The 22,778-nt window shown below is 36.5% G+C and overlaps 1 protein-coding gene across 4 annotated transcripts in view; it reads right to left on the bottom strand.

Annotated features, from left to right (window-relative positions):
• LOC150104303 (uncharacterized) overlaps positions 1-22,778 on the bottom strand; it is a 397,984-nt gene that overhangs the window by 86,221 nt on the left and 288,985 nt on the right. For all 4 annotated transcript variants that reach the window (XM_090396286.1, XM_090396285.1, XM_090396287.1 and 1 more), the window contains one exon: positions 2,128-2,250. In XM_090396286.1, the coding sequence (XP_090252412.1) occupies positions 2,128-2,250 (123 nt within the window). The remainder of the gene's footprint in view (positions 1-2,127; positions 2,251-22,778) is intronic.

Genomic DNA, 22,778 nt, shown 5'->3' with positions numbered 1-22,778 from the left:
AAAATAAAATGTGATAATTATATAAATCAAATGGATATTAGATCCGGCATTATTTCAAAGCCGAATAACTAATGCTGGATCTAATATCCACTTGATTTATATAATTCTGCATCACCAAACTGAAGCCTTTTGGCTCTTTGTTTTAGTAAAATGTGATAAAATAAGACTTTCATAAAGTCTTATTATTTTATCACAATTTGGTCTGGGTTTTCAAATTATCTAACCCTTGCCTACCCATGATATTAATGTATTATTTATAACATTTTTGTGGATGTGGAGTTGCATTCAAATTAAAATAAAGAAATAAAATAAATTAATAAACAGTTTAGATATGCAAATTTGGCTTCAAGACATCATTGCTTTGGAAAATCATAGAAAATGTTCATTTTCAACTTAACTTAAATAAGTTCATGTCGCTGAATTGAAGCCATTGGCTTTTCATATAATTAGTAATTTATTAGGACACCTTCTTGGCAATTCTTATAGAAGGGATGCAAGTTCTTTTCAATCATGCTTTTTCTCCTCAACTTTACTGAGTTCATACATTCAATGAATAATGTTTCATAACAAACAAACAATAAAAAATTCATTATGAGTTTGAATTATCAATGGAGCCAGCATAAGTAAAACCAAGAGACAAATAATCAATGTGATATTTATGAATTTTCTTGTTTGAATGAGACTGTAGTGTTTCCTTTGAGTCAGTTTAGTCAGATCTATTCCCCCCCCCCCCTCCCATGGACTGCCAATGCATTGTGGCATATCACATATTGGACTAATCATACTTATTAGTTACGAAAGGTGCACTTATTAATATTTTATGTATATAAATATCTCAAGCAATGAAAAACCTTAACTGAATTTCAACAAAATCACTACAAAACTGACACAAAACACATGCAAAGAATTTTGATTCTTCCATGTCTTTGCCATTTACTATATCAAGTGCAACTATGTTAAGCATATGGAAGAAATAGAAATGAGCGAAATAATTAAAATAAAATAATAATAATTATTATTAAAATCTGAATTTATAAATAGGAAAATTATAACAGGTTGTGGAAACATATTTGATGAAATAGATCAGTCAAGAGCACATCAGAATAAAAATCTAAAGGTCTGATTCAATCCTAGGGTTTGCAAATTAATTACCGATAAAGACAATACGAACTTGTAAGGAAGTAATTCTTTCACTTTACTACAAGGTTTTGATAACCACAGCTGCCCAATACTATTAATGTGTGTGAAGATATGCTAAGATATGTGTAGATAACCAAGATGGAAGTAGCACATGGAATTAGAATTATGATAAATGAGGAAGAATGAATGAATGAATATGGTCCTCAACGTCTGAGATACAAACAAAGGAGAGGAGATATGAATCATACAATTAGTAAGGGGATCTTTCCTTATTACAAGTAAGATTTGAGTTTATATGTAGAGGTAGAACTCTGTGTCATTCTAGAAACTGACCAAGGATATGGTTAGGAGGCATGTGAGATCGATTCTTTTCATAGTATGTGATGAGCTTGTGGAATGAATTATCATTAGATGTTGCGAGTGCACCTTCAGAAAAATGTGTTCAAGATGAAATATGATAGGTAAAGAATGAGTGATGAAAAAAAAGAGCCTCGCTTGAAGAGACCTTGGACTACCTTGGAGAAACATACTAAAATATATATATATATAAATTAATTATGTTCTTTGAAATAAAACTCTTCAAGTAATAATTCTAAGTGTTTATTTACCTTTCATGCATTTGTATACAAGATTGTCCTCCTTGAGTTAAAGTTAAGATTCATATTATTTTTTTTCAAAACAGTTAAATAAATGTACTTTAAACAAACAGGTTAATTTTTTTGGTTATCTTAGCCAATTAAACAGGTAAAGTTTAATTGGCTAAGATATTTACAATAATACATTTATGTAACAAAATAAACACAAAGAATATTGAATGTTTTTCGAATCGACATATGCTTCAGTTTTAAGTTTTACTCCTCTTTATAACATATACTTCCTTTATCATGAAAATTATCTGATTTGTATACATTTCAGGTAATGAATTTTTTTTCGATTCTAACTGATGAAAAAAAAATCTTTATATAAGAAGTAATATATATATGATACCTTATTTTGTTGTCCTTCTTTGCTACCAAATTCATCAGTTTCATCCAAAATATACAGAGGCAAAACATGCAACTGCTCATCATCTGGTTTTTCCCATCCTCGATATCTTGTAAGGGTAACAACCTACAAAAGGAAAACAATTTATTACATTCATGATATGGATATTAATTTTTACAGCTAAGCCTCCATTAGTCTGTAAAATCTAAAGTCTGTAACATGTAAAGTAAAGAGGTTTTAATGTTACACCATTCAGATGGTGTAACTGCATTACAAGAATCTAAATATGTTCCCTCTCAACATCAATGGATCAAGGATGGGAACTGCTTTCTGCATGGGTTTGAATATATTTAATTAGGACAGGTACCAATGCTTTGTTGACTCAAGCTCATACAAATCGGGGAAGAAGTGATGCCAAGAACTGCAGTGCAGGCTACCAGAGGACTGAAAATTTGGTCCATGTTGCTCAATGTTGTTATTGCACACATAGAGTATGTGTCAGAAGACACCATGCAGTAGTAAGGGTTGAATAGGTTAGATGGTTGTGGATAGTACAGGATATAGTTGGGGCTTAGGCCTCTTCTCGTCCTACATATTGGGATCATAGTATGTAGCACTGTTTGCAGTGTGAAGTTAGGAGAATAAAATCTCCAATAAGTGGGGCATGGTCTTATACCAGATAATGAAATTCATCTCATGCCTGAAGACATTCATAAACATCCATGCCTATGTCAAGAATTAACCACCCAGTCAGCTTTGCTCAATATCCTTATACTTCTAGTCCAAGATAGTTCTAACCACATATTAATTAATATGTCTATATAGACAGGGTCCAATAATAGAAAGGGGTGGGGGAAATGAGAGTGCAGAAGGGCTACAAATTCATCATTAATACAGAAACCGACAACCATCTAACCTTCCTGGATATCCTCATCACATGGAAACCATACAGCCATCTAGCATTCAGTTAGAAAACTGACACAAAATCTCTAATGAGATAATTTTTTATAATTACCATACATGTCACCATATAAGACGATTTTTGAAGTTAAAAAAAAAAAAAAAATTAATGAAACAATCGTCGTCTGAGCAATTCAGGTATAGGCTTTGTACTTCCTGTTCCTGCTCTGCAGATGAGGTTGGTCTTTCCATCTGAGTCTTGGACATCTGTGGTCTCTTCTTCTTGTAGGTTTATATTTATATGCTAGTTTGGGAATCCATTGTTATTCATCCTTTCTAAGTGGTGTAGCCAATTTTGCTGATATTCCTTCTATTTCTTGTACGATGCTTTTTGTATCTAATCGTTCTCTTATTTCTGTGTTTTTTCTTTTTATCTTATCTGGTAAGTCCCAGGAGAGCTCTTAGAACTTCATCTGTGATGCTTCTAATCTTTGTCGGTTTCTTTGTTTTAGAATCCAAGTTTCACTTCCAAATTTGAGAAATGGTTTTGAGATTCTATTATGTAATCTTAATTGAGTTTCTTTAGTCATTTGTTTTCCATCTTTTAATTATGCCATTCATTCTATTGTAAATTTGTAGTTTTGCTTCCAAATGTGTATCAGTACTGTATTGCTTGCTGTCGCACTGATTTGATCGTCGGCTTGTCGAGAGCTCCTGAAAAGATTAGTAGTATTTTGTGTTAACATTGTCAATTTTACTAGAATTTTAAGTAGTATTGTTTGCTTTTTGTTTCTTGGTGTGTCTGGGCAATTTTTGTGTGTTTTCTGTTATTTCAAGTATCATTTTTAAGATAAGATAGCATACATATGGCACCGATAAAGAAACAAATGGCGGCCAGGTCGCCATGTTTGTTTAAGAGTTTTGATGTAAACGAATTTATGCAATGTGCTGTCTGTGAGATGTATGCTTTGTGAAGAGCAGTGGGAGTCTGGTTAGAGGGCGATAGTGGAGTTAATATGTGCAGAATGTGTAAGGAGAATGATGATCTCAAGCGTGTTTCGGGTGGCAAGAGTGATATCGTTAATGATAGTCAGAATGTAGAAAATGGGGGTGTGACAGAGAATTGCATGGTAGTGCCAGATAGGTATGAGAGTGTCGTTGAAAGTGTAAATGAAGGTAGAAATACAGAACGAATGGATGATTTGATTGATAATGAAAATGGTGAGATAAATGCGAGTAGTGAAATTGCGCGTTTGAACGGAGCGATACACAGAGCAAAAAGGCAACTGGAGCATATGGAAAAATGAGTGCTGAACGTACCGACTAATAACCGGTGAAAGTCTGTGACGACAAATAATAGAATGTTCATAAACGTCAATAAAATGAAGGAGCGAGTGCTGTATGGGGATTCACTTTAAGAGGTGTGATAGTTGAGAGTTTAACAAAGTCGTACCAGCCGGGTGCGAACACAAAGGACATCAGCGAATCTATTCGAGTGCAAAAACAGAGGGTGAAAGAGATGATAATCATGACAGGAACAAATGATTTGAAAGAGGACAAAATGGAAATGATAGAGCATGTGAGGGAATTACTTGAAGTAGCAAAAAAGAGTGAGAGAGTTAGGATGGAGAGTATTTTACTGTGTTATAACAGCGAAGTGTTTAGGAGGAGGGCCATAATTGCCAATGACTTTATGCGTGGGTTATGCATAGAGAGTGGTGTGGAATTTGTGGATGTGTGGAATGAGTTCGATGAGTGAAAGGACTTATATAAGATGGATGGGTTACATTTGAATGGAGTTGGTGTATGGAGGCTTGAAAAAGTGTTGATGAATGATGTGGAAGTGGATGTACAGACTCAGGGAAACTAGATTTATTAAGGGGGGGGGGGGGTAGATATGCAGACTTTAGGGAGGCAGTTGAGTGTATGAATGAGTATATTATGACTGAGCGAGTACGAAGGACAACAAATCAGAATGGGATAGTTAGTATAAGGCATCAAAGTAGGGATGGGACAAATGGGCTTCTGCAATTCATGTACACTAATGCCAGGAGTATTAGGAACAAGAAGGAAGAGTTTTTGGCCTTGGTTGGCACTTTCAGGCCACAGGTTGTTGGTATTAGTGAAACATGGCTGACAGAAGATGAAAAAGCTAGTGGGATTGAATGCGACGGGTATACGTGTTCAGGGTGAATAAAAAGGGGGGAGGAGTGTTACTGATGACAGCTGATGAGTTGCAGCCAAGGAGTATAGAAGTTGAACTGCAGGATAGAGAAAAGAGCACATTTGAGGCTGTTTGATGTGAGATAGAATCTAGCAGAACAAAATATACAATTGGGTGCTGCTATAGACCAGGTGATGGAATAGATGGTGGGGATAGTATGCATAGGCAAATAGAAGAAATGAGTGGAAGGAGGGTAATTATTATGGGTGATTTCCATTACGGTAACATTGACTGGAAAGAGGAGAGGGCACATGGGAGGAAGGAATTAAATTTTATGCGGTTATTAAGGGACAACTATCTGCAGCAGCATGCAGTGGAAAATACCAGGGGGCAGAGAGTGCTTGACCTAGTAATTGCAACTGAGAATGTGGCTTAATGAAACATGACCATGTTGCCACACATTGGCGAGAGTGACCATAAAGTCATGACTTAGGAGGTGGCTAAAGGAGTGGAATTTACAATTAAGACAGGGGACATGTGGAATTACCTGGCTGATAAGTATGACAAGCTTAGGTGTGTGCTTGGCTCAGTGCCATGGCATGTAAAACTGCAAGGGCTGGATGTTGATAGTGCATGTGAGGTGGTTAAGAAGTGTTTGCAGGAGGCAATGGTTGACTGTATACTAAGAGTCCGAATACTAAATAAAGTAGGGGTTAAATGGATGAATAACACTATTAAGCTTGAGCTGCAAAAAAAGAAACAATTGTGGAGGGAATTTAAGGAGAAAGGTGACCAGCAGGTGCAGGAACAGTATAAAGCTCAGGCCAGGATAGTAACAAGGGTGGTAAGAAAAGCAAAAGCGGATTACGAAAGAAAACTGGCCATGCAGGCTAAAGAGAATCCCAAACAGTTTTTTTCAATATGTTGCAAGTAAAAGGAAAAACGTTCATGGTAGAATGATCTTAAAAAATGCTGAGGGTAGTGAGGTAACCGAATCAGTCGATATAGTAGAATTACTGAGCGAGCACTTTGCAAGGGTATATCATTCAGGTGGTGACATTGCAGGAATGGAAGAACCAACAGCTTATACTGGAATTGTGATGAATGAAGTAGAGGTAACTAGTCTATTACAGAACCTCAATGTCAATGGATGGTATACCAGCTCGTGTCGTACGTGAAGCGGCTAAAGAATTGTCAGTGCCCTTGACCATTTTGTTTAATTTGAGCCTCGGGTCTGGGTCAGTCCCAAGGGGGTGGAAAGAGGGGAAAATAGTTCCGCTGCATAAAGGTGGTTCCAAGGCTGCTGTTGAAAATTACTGGCCAATCAGCATAACAGGAATCATTATTGAGGTCTTTGAGAAAATAGTCAAGAGGAAAATACAAGATTGGATAGAAGAAAACGGGATACTGTATTGGGAACAGCATGGTTTTGTGAAGGGTAGGTCATGCCTCAGTAACTTGCTCACGTATTATAATACAGTGATGGCTGAACTGGATAAGGGTAATGGGTTTACAGTGATTCTACTGGACAGGATACCACATGGAATTCTAATCAGTAAATTGCAGCATATGGGGATGGATATAGGGTTGGTGAGATGGATAGGAGGGTGGTTGATGGAGAGATATAAGAGAGTGGTTTATTCAGGTGTAGAGTCCACAAGACGGCCTGTGACTAGTGGTGTGCCACAAGGATCTGTTCTTGGACCACTGCTGTTTAATTTGTTCATTAATGATATAGGAAAGGATCTGAGAGGAACAATTCATTTGTTTGCAGATGATGCAAAGTTGGGTAGGGCAATAGTGAATGCAGATGATGTCAAAATTTTGCAAGATAATTTGGATAGATTGGAGGTCTGGCCTAAGGAGAATGGATGTCAATTTAATGTGGCAAAATGTAAGGTTATACATTTTGTGGTGAAAAGATTAGCAGCAGTTTACTACATCTACATTGGTGGAACTGTACTCCAGGAAATTGATGAGGCACGAGATTTAGGAGTGTTGGTGGATAAGGAGTTGAAGTTTAGGGGGCACATTGCAAAAGTGGCCAAATCAGATCATCAAATCACTTGGTTGCTGAAGAATACATTGACAAGCAGAGACTAGCAGGTTATTGTTCCTCTGTATCGAGCCTTGATAAGATCCCACTCGACAACTGTGCCCAAATTTGGTCACCTAGGTTTCTTCTTGATGGGGAGGAGGTGGAGAGGATCCAGAAGCGAGTGACCAAGATGATAGCAGGTCTGTGGAATGAACCTTATAAGAATAGGTTGAGGATTTGTGGGTTGCAAAAATTGGTTGACAGGCGGAGGAGGGGAGATAAGATTGAGACATTCAAATTACTAAAGGGTTTCTATAAAATTAATTCAGAAGATATTTTTGAGAACAAGGCTGGTTGTGGGAGGACTAGGGGACATCCATGGAAACTGGGCAAAAGTGTGGTTAGTAAAGGTGTTGGAGCTGGGTTCTTTACTTTTAGAGTGGTGAATGAGTGGAATACGCTCCCAGAGTCTGTGGTGGATGCTGTGACAGTGAATGAGTTTAAGGCAAGGTATGATAGATACTGTATGAATGTCGAATAGTTGTGATGAATATGATTTGGGGCCTCCCTCGATGAGTCTAATGACTCACTGGAGTTGCCTGTAATAATAATAATAAGATTATATTTCCTAAATATTTGAATTCTGTCAGGGGTGCTTAAGGGTTAAAGGAATGTGGAGAACCGACCAATGCTTCTGACCTAATATCCAATCCTCACCTTCTCGTGGTGCACCCTGTTGGGTATCAACTTGGATATTGAACGAGCGAGGATGGGCTGGCAATTTGGTATTTAGCCGACCAAATTGTATTCTTATTGATTAAACCAAAAAAAAAAAAAGATGGTACAACATGACAAAATGTCATGCCGGCTGGGATGTCGCCCGGTTAAACAATGGGCCCCCGTTGTTTTCGCCAGGGAACAGCGAAAATGTCAGCTACTGGAACAAATCAGAAAACACACCCCAACTCAACATCACCAGAGTTAAAGATCGGTACTATCAACATAAGAAGCCTGAATGGCAAAGAAATGGAGCCAGTTGAGGAATTAGATAAGTACCACATCGACATAATAGGGGTGACTGAAACAAAAAAGACAAAAACTGGTGAGATCTTTCTGAGCAATAAATACAAATGTTATATTCAGGCAATTACAATCAAGGAAAAGAAGGAGTAGCCATAATATTCCACGCAAAACATGAGGCTAATCTTCTTGAATGGCAGTCAGTCTCAAGTAGAGTAATGTGGGCAAATACGAGAATGGGGAACAGGACAATGAGACTTATTTGTGCCTATGGTCCCACAGAAGGTTCTACTAAGGTAGAAGTGGAGGAATTTTTTGAGGCTTTAGAAAAAAGAACTGACACAATGAAAAAGGAAAAGTTGGTCCTTGTTGAGGATCTAAATAGCAGAGTAGGAAATGATTGTCAGACATACAAAAATATTTTGGGAAAATTTGGAGAAAAGAGCTAATCTAATAATAATAATGGCAAATGCCTACTGAATTTCTGCTAAGGACATGGACTGGTTATTACTAACACCATGTTCCAACAAAAATGTACACAAATTCACATGGAGAGAAGAGGCAAGGAATAAGAAAAGTCTCATTGATTATGTTATTGTTGATAGTGATGTTTTCTCCCTGGTGCAGGACACCAGAGTGTACAGAGGATTTGAAATTGGAAGTGATCACCATTTAGTCTTGAGCAGGATAAAATTGAATTTCATATTGAAAAGAATAACATGTACACTCTGGTGTACATGTTATTCTTTTAGGCAGATATAAGTTGAGCAGCTCCCAGATGTGAACTGTAGACAAAAATACACAGTTTATTGAAAAAAAAATGAAAGAGTTTGAGAATAGGAAATACCACCTTGGAGCTTTCAATGACAGCACAGTGGTAAAAAACGCTGACCAGGCATGCATCCAGGAATACATATCCATACTTGAAGTAGAAAAAGCCATCAAAGGCTTGAAACGTGGAAAGGGAGCAGGAGTAGATGATATTTGACCAGAAATGCTGAAGTATGGTGGTATAAAAGTCTTACAGTGGCTGCACTGCATAGTTCAGAAAGCCTGGACAGAGGGACGAATTCCCGATGATTGGAGTAGAGTTCTCATAGTACCCATATATAAAAAGGGAAATAAAACTGAATGTGAGAATTACAGAGGTATTTCCCTACTGAGTGTTCCTGGCAAGTATCTATGCAAGTATACTTGAGAAACGTTTCAGAAGAATTGAGGAAGAAACGCTTTGTGAAGAACAAGCTGGAATCAGGCCAATTAGAAGCTGTCAGAATCAGATCTTCAGTTTACGACAAATAGTCGAGAAAGCATGGGAATATAACAAAGATCTGTATTAAGTTTTGTCGATTTGGAAAAGGCATATGACATGGTGCCAAGAGAGAAGCTATTCAATACGCTGCAGTTATATGGTGTCAATGGGGCATTATATCAGGCAATACTTAGTCTCTATTTGAGTTGTAAGTCAGCAGTTAGAATTGAAGTATAGGAAGATGGTTTAATGTTAAATCTGGTGTGAGACAAGGATGTATATTATCCCCTCTGTTATTCATTATCTATATGGATCACATTATGAAGGAAAGTGGTATCAAACATGATATCAAAATTGGAGATATTAATGTCAGCTCTTTGCTTTATGCAGATGATGTTATACTTCTAAATGAATCCACTACAAGTTTACAAGATTCCCTGACTAAATTGAATAACTGTTGTAATAGATATGGTATGAAGGTCAGCATTAAAAAGACAAAGACAATGAAAATAGGTAGAATTGTTGAAAATGTCAACCGTGTTGTGAATGGGAAACCTGTGGAACAAGTAAAACATTTCAGCTACTTAGGCACGATTTTTAGCGAAGATGGTAAATTAAATATTGAAATAGACAACAGAATCAGCAAAGCTGGTATGGTGGGAAGTCAATTGAATAAATTCATATGGAATAAGAGAGAAATTAGTCAGAACACTAAATTAGCTGTATACAAGACAGTGTTCAAACCAGTTTTAACTTATGGATCTGAGAGCTGGGTCAGAAGTAAAACACTTGACCAAAGATTAGAGACCGCAGATATGAGTCCTGAGAAAGATTATAGGCGTGAACAGATGGCATCAATGGCAATATCATATTAAAAACAAGGATATTAGGAAAGAACTTGACATTGTCCGCATCCAGGAATGCGTTAGCAGAGCTAATCTCAGGTGGTATGGTAACTTAAACAGAATATGTGAAGAAAGATTAGCAAAACAAGTGTTCTCTGCCAGGTTGGCAGCAAAACGACCCAGAGGAAGACCAAGATATAGGTGGATTGATACGGTACAAAGTGTCTTAGACAGAAATATAAGATCTGATAATGTTGGAGTCTTGACAAGTAACAGACTGATTTGGAGGAAAATTGTAGATAGGAAGTTAGTAATGATGTAATTTTTTTTCATGTAGTACTATCATATCCTGTACACCCCTTGAGGGTACATGGCAGGAATTTGATGATGATGATTGAATTCTGTCTACATTTTATTTTTATTATTTTATTGTTAAGCAGAATTTTGACATTATGAATGGTGTTTCCACATATTGCCATAGCTAAAAAATATTTAAAATGAAAATCTCTGAAACCAAAACAAATTTGATTTCAGAGATTTTCATTTTAAATATTTTTGCTATTTCATTTAGATGGTTAATTGCAATTTGAAGTTTATCTTCTGAATTTGAAATTAGTACTTGATCATAAAGTATAAAGTATTGTATTTAGCTGTTTATTATTTGTTAGTTTAATTTCATCTTTGACAGTTTTTTTCATTCTTTTAGGATTCTGTTTATATAAATGTTGAATAGGATCGGGGATAAGCTACAACCTTGTCTTACTCCTTTAAAATTATAGGTTCTGATAATGTTCCATCTGCAAATTTTTGTTTCTCTGTATAGACTTTTTATTACTTTAATTAATTTAGGAGGTATTTTATTATCTTGTAATATTTTCCAGAGTAGATTTCTATTCATGTTATCATACACTTTTTCGTATTCAATATATAGAAGTGGACAGGTTAAATTCTTTTCTTTTTTCTATGATCTGTTGCATTGTGAAAGAGGCATCTGTGCATCCTTTCCCTCTTCTAAAACCACAATGTTCTTGTTCTAAATAATTTTCTGTATATTTAATTAGTCCATTCTTTAAAATATTTGCATATAATTTAGAGGCTGTTATTAAGATAATGCCTCTGTAATTTCCACATTTGTCTTTGGGACCTTTTTTTTAATATTTATTACTACTCCAGTTTCCCATTCTTTTGGGATCTTTTGATATTTCCGGATATTATTGAAGAGTTTTCTTTTAAGCTATTGTTTGCATATTTAAGGAACTCAATGCATATTCCATCCAGGCCTAGGCTTTTTCTCTTTCTTGAATTTTTAAATTCTTTTTCTAATTCTTCCATTACTATTTCTTCTGTACTTTCCTGTATATTGATATCTTCAATTTTGTGAGTTTTGTATTTCTTGTTTTTCATTCCACAATATTTTATAGTGTTCTATCCAGTCGTCTTTGGAAATTAGATTATTTCTTAATTGGTCATTTTCTGCTGTTTGTAGTTGCCTGAAAGTTTAAAACCTATTCTTTGTGGTCCAGTGATATCCTGTTTTAATGATTTAACATATTTACTCCAATCTTCTCTGCGTATACTTCTGGAAAGCTTTCTGACTTCAGCCCGTAATTTTTTATATTATACATAGTCAGCAGTGTTTTTCCTTTGCAGATAGATTTTAAACACCTGTTTTTTCCTTTCAATTAATTCCTTTAAGTCATCATTCCAAGTTCTGAGCCATTTTTTGTTTCTCCTTGATTTGTATCATAACCTTTCTTCTGCTGCTTTCAGCATGGTTTCCTTTATATTTTTCCAGTCAGTTTCAATATCGTTTGGGGTTGGTTTTATTTTATCCCTTATTCTGCTTTTATACAAGTTTCTAATACTCTCCTGTTCTAGGAAGTGAATTTTAAACTGTTTATTAGATATTGGTTGTTATATATTGTTGAAACAATATTTTTTAAAAATAATGGTATAAAATCCAGGCATAAAGTATGAGCTTTGAATTTGAAAACAGAAACATCGAAGTGATTATCTAGATCCTACTAGCAATATTATTATGTTAATTAGCATGTTAATATACTGATATATTAGTAGAGTAATATATTTTATATATAAATATTTGTATTTAATAAATATATTCAGTAGAATAAGTATGTATTTTTTTGCATTTAAATCCTAATGAAATCTTACTGACATCTGATGATCACATGAATTACAATACACAAAACCAAAGTCTGGAATAAATATTATAAGAAACAATTTTACTGATCATCTCGCAAGAGAAGACATCATTCATAAATCACAGTAAAGAAAATACCTGCAGTGATTTCTCTGCCTATATTATACTAAAGTGCAAGTTCTGCATAACAAGCAGTCAGCAGTAAGTGTAAAATTCGAAGTAATCTTATATGGCAAGTATAGCATAAAATGAACATTTTGTTTAAAAAAAAAATGTTGGGAGTCATTTATTCACCCAATATACTGGCATATATGGTTAAAACACTCTCATCAGTGTGAATTCCAGAAACCGAGTTATTAAATAAAATCTGATCTGATCCAAGAGGACCTGAACACCTGATCATTTAACAAACTACTTCAGCAAACACATGCCATAATCAAGGAGGCTTTTACAAAAATAAGGTAAAGTCCTTTATTAACAACAAATGTTGTATTCAGGTATAAATATAAAATTCTTAGAGATTTGCTATGCTTTGAGAAACAGTTTTATTTAAGCTTTATCTTTTCTGTAGGCATCTTCATAAGCATTATTCAGATGAACTGGCTTCCACCATTCCTCCATATTCCTCTAAACCAGGGGTCTTCAACCTTTCAGACAGTGTTGGTCGCATAAAAATTTCACTGAAGTCCGTGGGCCACTAAGCTATAATGCGGTATTTAGAATTGTAAGATGCTTTTCAGATTCACAAGGAACACTGTGCATTTGATACTTTACATAAAATCCTATAAAAATAAACAAACTCAGCTTTAAGAGTGTAGGTTCATGATAAGTAAATACAATCAATATTTGAAAAAAGATAATTTAATGCAGAAAACAGTCATTTTTTACAATGTCAATGGGAAACACTTGGTAATGCTTTTCCTTGACCAGCTTGCCAAAGTTGGCATCAATATTGGAAGTCACTATGCGTACAGTATTCTCGAGATGTTGGTTTGTAATCCGAGTTCTTGTCTTGGACTTCATATGCTTCATTCTGGAGAACTGCTCACATAAGTATGTGCTTCCTAACAAAGCATGCTGCCAAAGAACAGGGAATGCATCCTCAGAAATATAGTCTGTAAAATGTAAGCAAGGCACATTCAATAATTTTTCTCTCAAAGAAGAGTTGTTTTGGAGTTCAACCAGCTCCATTTGTACTGAGCCTGGCATTTCGGGCATTGACACTGAATGGCATTGAAAATAAATCTAAAGAAGACTGTTGGTTACGAAAATCACTAAATCTTTATTCAAACTCACTTTGCAACATGGCTAATTTTGCAGCGTATTCATCAAGAGAGGGACAGTTGGACTCAGCAAGAAGCTGAAAATGAGTTAAGTCTTTTTTTGTGAGTTGTGCCTCGCAAAATTTGAGCTAGGCCACAAAAGCTTTGATGTGATCAAACAGCGTGCACTAGTTGATCCTTGGATTGTAGCTGCGTATTTAGGTCATTCATATGCAAAGTCTGTCATCCACTTCGGACTGTTGAATTCTGCAATCGGCTTCCCCTTGGTTTGCACGAACTGCTGTATTTTGCTCCTTAAGTCAAAGACTCTTTTAAGAACCTTCCCTCTGCTCAACCAACGCACATCACTATAATAAACCACATCGCCATGATCCGCTTCGCACTTTTGGGTCAAAAACTCTTGGAATTGACGATGATTCAATTCTCTTGTCCTAATAATATTGACGACGGTCACAATAACTTTCATGACATTCTCAAATCCAATAGTTTTTGCGCACAAATTCTCCTGGTGGATTAAACATGGTAACGGATGAAATCTTTTTCTTCTGGTTGCGGTTCTTTCCATAGCAGCGCAACAAACCCTTCATTCTTTTCTACCATCAGTTACCACACCCTTGAGGTTGGTTAAGCTGAAGTCGAAACGCTAAAGCATTTTCTTGGCGGATTCAAGAATATCAGTGCCTTTTGTCATTCCCCTCATAGGTACGAGTGCTAGCAGTTCTTCTGTCACAGCGAATTGTTGATCGATGCCATGGACAAAGATAGCCAATTGTGCTGTATCCCTCACATCTGTGCTCTCATCTAAAGCAAGTGAATATGACGTAAATTCGGATGACCATTTTTTAAAAGTTCCTTCAATGTCATTGACAAGTTCTTTGACATGTCATGCTACAATTACCCCAGACAAACTCAGTTTTTTAAACACTTCCTTATGATTTGGGCACAGAATTTCCCCAGCAGCAATGAGACACTCTTTCACAAACTTGCCATCCAAGAAGGCTTTTGATTTTTTAGCAATTTTTTTGACTATTGCATAACTTACTTTGATGTACGCTTCGCTCTCTTCCCTCTGCCTTTTAAACGTACCCTGCTGGCATTTTAAATCAATTTGGAGACGGTTCACTTTGTCCACACGAAGCTGCCTTTGAAGGTGATCGAAATTGAATGCATGCTTTGTCTCATAGTGTCGATTTATATTGTATTCTTTTGATACTGACACTGACTCACGACAAATTAAACACACTGGCTTATTGCCGATCGGCACAAAAAAGTACAAATTGTTCACTTTTCATTAAAAACCCAACAAGAATCACTTGCTTGATTTGCACCTTTTACTTGTAGATGCCATAGTGATGGAAGGCGAACCCAAAAAATGATCCAAAATGGCCGTGTAAAGGTTATTATCCACTGAATATGTCTCACACTAATGAAATAAGTCTGGCAATATAAAACCACAATAGGCTATGGCCGACGCGACGAACCTGCAAGCGCTTATCTTATCCATCAATCGTAGATCTCATCCACGACTGACTGACTGTGGATGAGATCCTCTTGTATTTATATGAAAATAACGAAGTATTGAGAACCTTCGAGATGTATCTGGAAGGCACTAGACAGCGCACTCGAACGAACGAACTACTGCTTCAGCCATCTATCCGCGACGTTAGTACTAGTACTTAAGTACCACTTGGCTATGGTAGATGGCCAAAGAAGCATGTCTATTTAATATTTATTTTTATATGATTTTATGTAAAGCATGAAATGCACAGCATTCCTTGTGAATCTGGACAGCAGGCTTCATTGAAATTATTTTTTTATTTAATCGCATTTTAATGTTAAGTAGTTATTTTTTCAAAATGGCCAGTGGGCCGTGGCTCACCTGTGGCCTGCGGGCCATGCATTGAAGACCCCTGCTTTAAGCCTCTAAAAACATGCTGGTAGTCAATATCCATTCAGAGTCCAGGTTTAAACCTCACTACTACTATTTTCCCCAAGAACTACAAATGTCCAGCTGTTCAAGAATGTGTTCTTTCTACCTTTTTAACCTCTAATCTGTATGATACCAATTATTATTAGTATTATGACATCTCCATTGAATGCTAAGGCTCATCACAGGAAGTCCACATTAGCCAATATTCACAAAATACCTATCACACATCTTACACTCATTCAATGACAGTACACTTAGAATCTCTGGCAACCTATTCCACTCAGTCACCAACAAGGCACTCGCACTCCAGAAACCTATTCTAACCATTTGCCACTCTTCCAGCAAAAACCTCTAGTCTTCACATCCTTATTAAGTACACTCTCAGTCAACATCCAGGGAAGATTATTTGTTCTCTCTACAACTGTTATTTAGAAAATTTTCTTCTGTATTATCTTCTGAAATTCAGGGAACATATTGCAAAGGTGGTGAAAGTAACCCAGAAGATTACCCTCTGCACCCTTTCCACAGTTAATTTATCCCCTTCAAATCCTGGGGACCAAATTTGAGAATGACAGTCCAAGTGTGATATGATCAGGGCTTTATGCTATACATCCTTATTAAGTACACTCTCAGTCAACATCCAGGGAAGATTATTTGTTCTCTCTACAACTGTTATTTAGAAAATTTTCTTCTGTATTATCTTCTGAAATTCAGGGAACATATTGCAAAGGTGGTGAAAGTAACCCAGAAGATTACCCTCTGCACCCTTTCCACAGTTAATTTATCCCCTTCAAATCTTGGGGACCAAATTTGAGAATGACAGTCCAAGTGTGATATGATCAGGGCTTTATGCTATACTGAGAAGGACGCTGACCTGCAGAGATAAAAGAGTTATCATTCCATTGTATAAAGCCCTGATCAGACTGCACTTGGACTGTCATTCTCAAATTTAGTCCCCAGGATTTGAAGGGGATATATTAACTGTGGAAAGGGTGCAGAGGCAGATAACAAAGGTGTGTAAAATCTCTCATGATATGTAACTTATCATGTTTGCTTTTACATTTTTTTCTAAGGAGACTGCACTTAAAGAAATGTTGTCTGTAATAAATTTTCTACTTGTAATAACTTAACAATGAGCCTTTGTTAAAATAATAATTATTATTTTTATTACGTAACACCTCCAGGGAGTCCAAAGACTCATCGAGGGAGGGCACCTACTCTACAACTCTCCAACTCCACCAAATGCAACTACCTTTATCATCTACACCAACGCCATATATTGCCAACCACTACCACTAGTATTTTCACAATCACAAACATCCATGCCCACAGTGGGTTTCAAACCTGCAGCCTTTGAGCTAGAGAGGGGATATGCTAACCAGACTGGCATTACATGACATCATTATGTAATGCTGTTAACTCATGTTAACAATTTCAAAAGACACGCAAAGTATCACATATATGACTATACATGGAAGTTTCAAGATACACGTGCATGCATACAACAAAGTCCGGGCCTTTATAAGGTGAAACGTCCAGAAGGACTTTGTCTTAGGATTTTCACCTTCTCTTACCTGGGTCTGCTGCCATGTGAGGTCCGTTGTTGGTAATCTCAAAAGAGAAGCACCACAGGTCTTAGGTTTCTCATTCTTCTCCTATCTGGGTCCACAGCCATGGGAAGTATAGTGTTGATTGTTGGGACGTCTCACTAAGAATGAGCTGCACATTGCTGGCATGTTAAGGGTCCTAAAAGGCATAGAATAATTGACTATTCGGACAAAGAAGAAACTTGACGGGGGATTAAGAACGAGCCATCAGAAACAAAGAGAACAAAAGGGACACTTTCGCATGGCCAAAAGATTCATGTAAAAGACATTGCTGAACGAGAATTGTAAATACTTATGTGATAATTCCGAACAAGAAAGTACATTAAGTGTGTCTATGTCTAGGTAGAATAATATCGAAATAAGCTCACTCTAGGTGTGTTTTCATCTCAAATGTGTATAGTAAATTATTGTAAGAGTAAGAAGAGTACTGTACTAGATAATGTAAATTAATATTCATTTAAACTTACTCAAGGTATGCAGAGTCGGCCTGGTTGGTCGAGTGGATAGCTTATCCGCTCTCCAGCCAAAAGGTTGCGGGTTTGAATCCCACCATGGGCATGGATGTTTGTGATTTGTGAGTGAATGGTGGAGACGGAGTAGAGCAGGTGCCCTCCCTCGATGAGTTCTTAGATTCCCTGGAGGTATCAAATAATAATAATAATAATATTTTCAGTTTGTGTATGTGTGACTAGCAGGATATTCTAGATTGTGATTTAAATTTAAGGGAAGAAACATAGAACTAAGTCTGAATCCAGAAGAAGTGAAATTGACAAAGACCTGTAATGCAATTGTATATATACATACATATCCTCCTATCCTTCTCATCTGTCCTAGGACAGGTTGAGTGGATAGCCGGTTCGCCACTCCTCTGCTGCATCCCCTAAGGTGATGCAGCAGAGGAGTAATCCATATGTGTTCAGGAGGCCGGTTTGCCTGCTTGCAGGATGAAAAACCCCAGATAAACTGGGGGTGGGGGAACCCTGCTGTCTACACACAAGACCAGCTAACTTGGCTATGGCTGAGGAAGATCCTTGAACTCCTCACATCATCGATGGGAATCAAACCTATGACACTCATTCCTCAGGCATATGGTTGCAAAGTGCAAAGCCACTAGGCTAACCACGCAGACACACACAAATATATATACGTGTGTGTGTTGATGTGGATCAGACTGTGTAAATATTCCTTTTTGATTTAATTAAATGGTTTGTGAACAACACATTGGACTGATTCTGTCAATGCACTATCTTGAAAATTTTGAACCTGCATAAGATAAAGTTTAAGTGATCAATAATTAAGCCACAACTAATTAAAGATAAAAATTAACATAAGCAGAGAATGCTAACAATATCTGCTTTGTCTTTAGTTAAAAATCTTATAATCTCACACTCAATACATAGTCTAACTGGTGCAGTTGGAAAACAAATAAATTTGTTAGACTATAGAGCATGAGGACATAAGATCTAGTAGAAATAAATAGATGGCGGCAGTTGACTATTCACAACAGTTCATGGAATTTTAAGTAAAGAACAATAAAGATGAAGCAGGGTTGAGAGAAATACCTAAAATATATATAATAGATGGTATCAGGACTATACAATGTTAGTTATGAAGACAGGATGAGAGAATGTGGACTGAAAAGTTTGGTGAATTAAAGAAGGAGATGTGATATGATTGAAACTTTTAAACTGTTGAGAGGTAGTTACAGGATTGACACCGGGGAGTTCTTTCATTTGGGGGAAAGGAGTGAGGACAAGAGGGACATCTCTGGAAGTTACAAAAGTAAGCTGTGTGCAAGGGGGTGAGGAGTGGTGAGAGCAAGAACAATCAATGAGTTCAAGGAGCGGCATAATAGACTTTGTGTTTTTTAGGACTTACCCCACGATGTCTTTCGACTTCGTAGAGGCCTGAATCATAATAATCCATGGATATAAAATCTTTGCTTATATAAAACTGTAGATTATGCTTGTATACAGGATTAAATAAACATGAATATAATTTCTTAGCAAGTAATATTATTATTATTACCATCCCAAGACCTCATGGAGTCAAAGACTCATCTGGGAGGTCCTTTTATCACACACCCAGCTCATCATACCATGTTTTAAACACATTCAAACTCTTTGCAGACACCACATTCTCAGGCAAGGCATTCCAATCATTCACAACTCTGCACGAAAAAAACTTGCCTCTCACTCCCCTACTCACACCCTCTTTATAGAGTTTCCAGGGATGACCTCTGGTTCTCCCCTGATCTCACACTATTCTCTGTAAAACTTCTCCAGCATTGATCCTATAACAACCCCTTACCAACTTGTAGGTCTCTATCATATCTCCCCTCTTCCTCCTGTCTACCAGACTCTGCAAATTACATCTTCTCAATCCCTCCTCATACTCCACATTCCAGAGGTCAGAAACTACCTTAGTCAGTCTCCTTTGGACTCTTTCCAACATCTCTTCATCCTTCTGAAAACCTGGTGACCAAATCTGGGCACAATAGTCCATGTGTGGCCTAATCAAAGCCTTATACAATGGAACAAGACTTCCTACTTCTACACATCAGTGTCCTCTGCATCATTCCCAAAAGTATAATTTACTTTCAAATCAAGTGAAAAACTTTCTACTTATAAACTGCCTCTAGGCAATGGGCAAGTCATATTATGAGAAATAATATTTAAAAATGGACAATGACATGTAAATGGTTTCAGAGATGGAAAGAGAGCTACAGGGAGACCAAAGAGGTAGTGGAAGGATGAGGTTAAAGCAGCTGCTCAAACTCGGTGGCATAGTAAAGCCCAAGCCCAAGATAGAACTCAATGGAGGGCTTGGGGGGGGGGGGGGACATTTTCTGTTCACTGCTTGTCCAGCAGTGAAGAGAAAAGGGCTGATGATTTCACTTAGCAGCCAAATTTTGTAATCCACAAACCTTCAATATATTCTCATCAGAGTGCAGCCCACACCTAAAAACTTGCTGAAAAATATCCAGAGGCTTCGGCAACAGTTTTCAGCAAAAAATATTCAGAGGATATTTTTGCTGAAAAGTAATCAAGTCATTTTAACAGAAGCAAAAGTAATTTTTTGATTCTGGTCGAATATTCCAGAGAACCTTACACTTTGTTAGAACGAGCAATTATTACAATATTCAAATTATCCTGGATCTTAATTTGAATTCAGAAAGAAGTTTAAAAAGAAGGACCATTAAATAATATTACCCTTTTCAGTTTTGCATTATACCGGTTTCAACCTTTTTTGAGGGCTCATCAGTGAGTAGGTAGACCTGGAAAATATCAAAGCTTAGTGAAAAGAAAAGAACTTACATACCTTCACTATACGAATGCCATAAAGGTGTGCTTGTATTTTGTAATTAAAATAAAAAGCCAAAAGGCTAGTTTTCTGGCAATTGAATAGATATTAAATGGATAAGAATCCTATATTGTTATATAGCCAGTAAGTGAAACTCAAGATCGATAACTACGATCTATGAGTTTCAATGCCAAAAAACTATCGGCGAAGGCAATTCGAAGCAAAGGAGGAGCAAGCTCCCTCACTATTCTTGATATTCTCTCATAATGTAAAACACAGCTCCTAGGAGATGTAATATTTTCGAAAAATATTATGAGGAAAGATATAGAGGCATACATTGGATACATTGTAATATTTTTGAAAAATATTTCATTTTATGAAAATTTTTCATAAAAATTTTTGGCATTGAAACTCATAGATCGTAATTATTGATCTTGAGTTTCACTTATTGGCTATATAACAATATAGGATTCTTATCCATTTAATATCTATTCACTTGCCAGAAAACTAGCCTTTTAGCTTTTTATTTTAATTACAAATTACAAGTACACCTTTATGGCATTCGTATAGTGAAGGTATGTAAGTTCTTTTCTTTTCACTAAGCTTTGATATTTTCCAGGTCTACCTACTCACTGATGAGACCTCAAAAAAGGTTGAAACCGGTCTGGGTAGTGACCTCCCCTCATAATGTAATGACAGCATTACATCTCCTAGGAGCTGTGTTTTACATTATGAGAGAATATCAAGAATAGTGAGGGAGCATGCTCCACCTTTGCTTCGAATTGCCTTCGCCAATAGTTTTTCGGCATTGAAACTCATAGATCGTAGTTATCGATCTTGAGTTTCACTTACTGGCTATATATATAACAATATAGGATTCTTAAAGCTAGCAGAGGTTCAGGCCACAAAAAGTGTCAACATATTCTACAGAAGAGACTCACAATGACATTCCTACAAATTGCAAATACTACCTGCTTTGAAGCTCTTGATGACAAAGACAAGAGATATAAATTTTGTTGTGGTCTCTCAGAAATGACTGACAGTAACAAGACTACAGAGAACAGGGTTGTGCAGACAATGCTACATTCCATCTATGAGACAAAGTCAACTGTTAAAATATCTACTCCTGGGGAAGTGAGAATCCATACAACTGAAAAGGACAGTCTGAACCTTAACCATTTCTGTGCAGCATCTGTGGAAAAAGGTATATAGTACATTCATTTTTGGCAAAATACTATCATGATATAACCTACTTGACATAGGGAGTGAATGGTCACTATATCACCATAACAAAGTTGGGGACAACTTTATTTGTGAAAGGATGGGATTCTATCAACTATCATTTGCAGATATGCAGTTTCCGAAACATAATTTTTCACAATAATGGGATGGTTGATCTGCCAACCAGGTAGATCAATCAGCTTTACTGTAACTAAATAACTAAACATTATCCACTACTAACAAATCTGTTAGTAGTCACCAGTACTGATAAATTTGGAACATGCTGTTGCTATAGTCATCCAAATTGATGCGAAGACACTGCTTGCCATTCTGCATAACTGCAAAGCCAAGCCAAGCCAAACTTCTACTCTTGTTGGTTGCAATTATTATCACATCAGTAATACTCCTCCCTCATCCCATTCTCTCTTTCTCTGTTCTCCATTAAAACACATAATCCTTTGCATTCTATTGCAGCAACAAAGTCTCACCAAATGTCTATAATCTTTGAATGACTTGAACTAACCCATGCTAGGAACTTCTTTTTCCTGATGCTGCTGGTATCAGTAAGATGCACATGTACTCTTGCAAGTTAAATAAGAATGTCCCATTCAACTCCAACGGATGAGAAACTACATTATTTATTTTGTTTAAAATCATTTTCATTCTTACATTCTTGCCTGCTGAAGTATGCACACATGCTCACTTCAGCAGGATTCAAAAGCATTCAAGTGTATCCAGCTCTTCAAGAAGAACATCAATAAATTAAATTCCTTCTCTCTCTCTCTCTCTCCTCAATCTCGAAAAATACAAGGTACTAATATGTTATACATATGTTCTATGCTTATTGTACATGAGAATGATATATTTAAAATATATTTATGGTCAAGTATGGAGTTGTTAATTATATTAATGTGGAAGAGATTTTTCATA

This window comes from Typopeltis vanoorti, chromosome 8 (assembly GCF_054136105.1).
Source record: "Typopeltis vanoorti isolate ZY-2024b chromosome 8, IOZ_Tvanoo_1.0, whole genome shotgun sequence".
Classification (NCBI taxonomy): Eukaryota; Metazoa; Arthropoda; class Arachnida; order Uropygi; family Thelyphonidae; genus Typopeltis; species Typopeltis vanoorti.
Note: the sequence above shows the minus strand (reverse complement) of the source record. Positions and strands in the feature narration are given on the sequence as shown.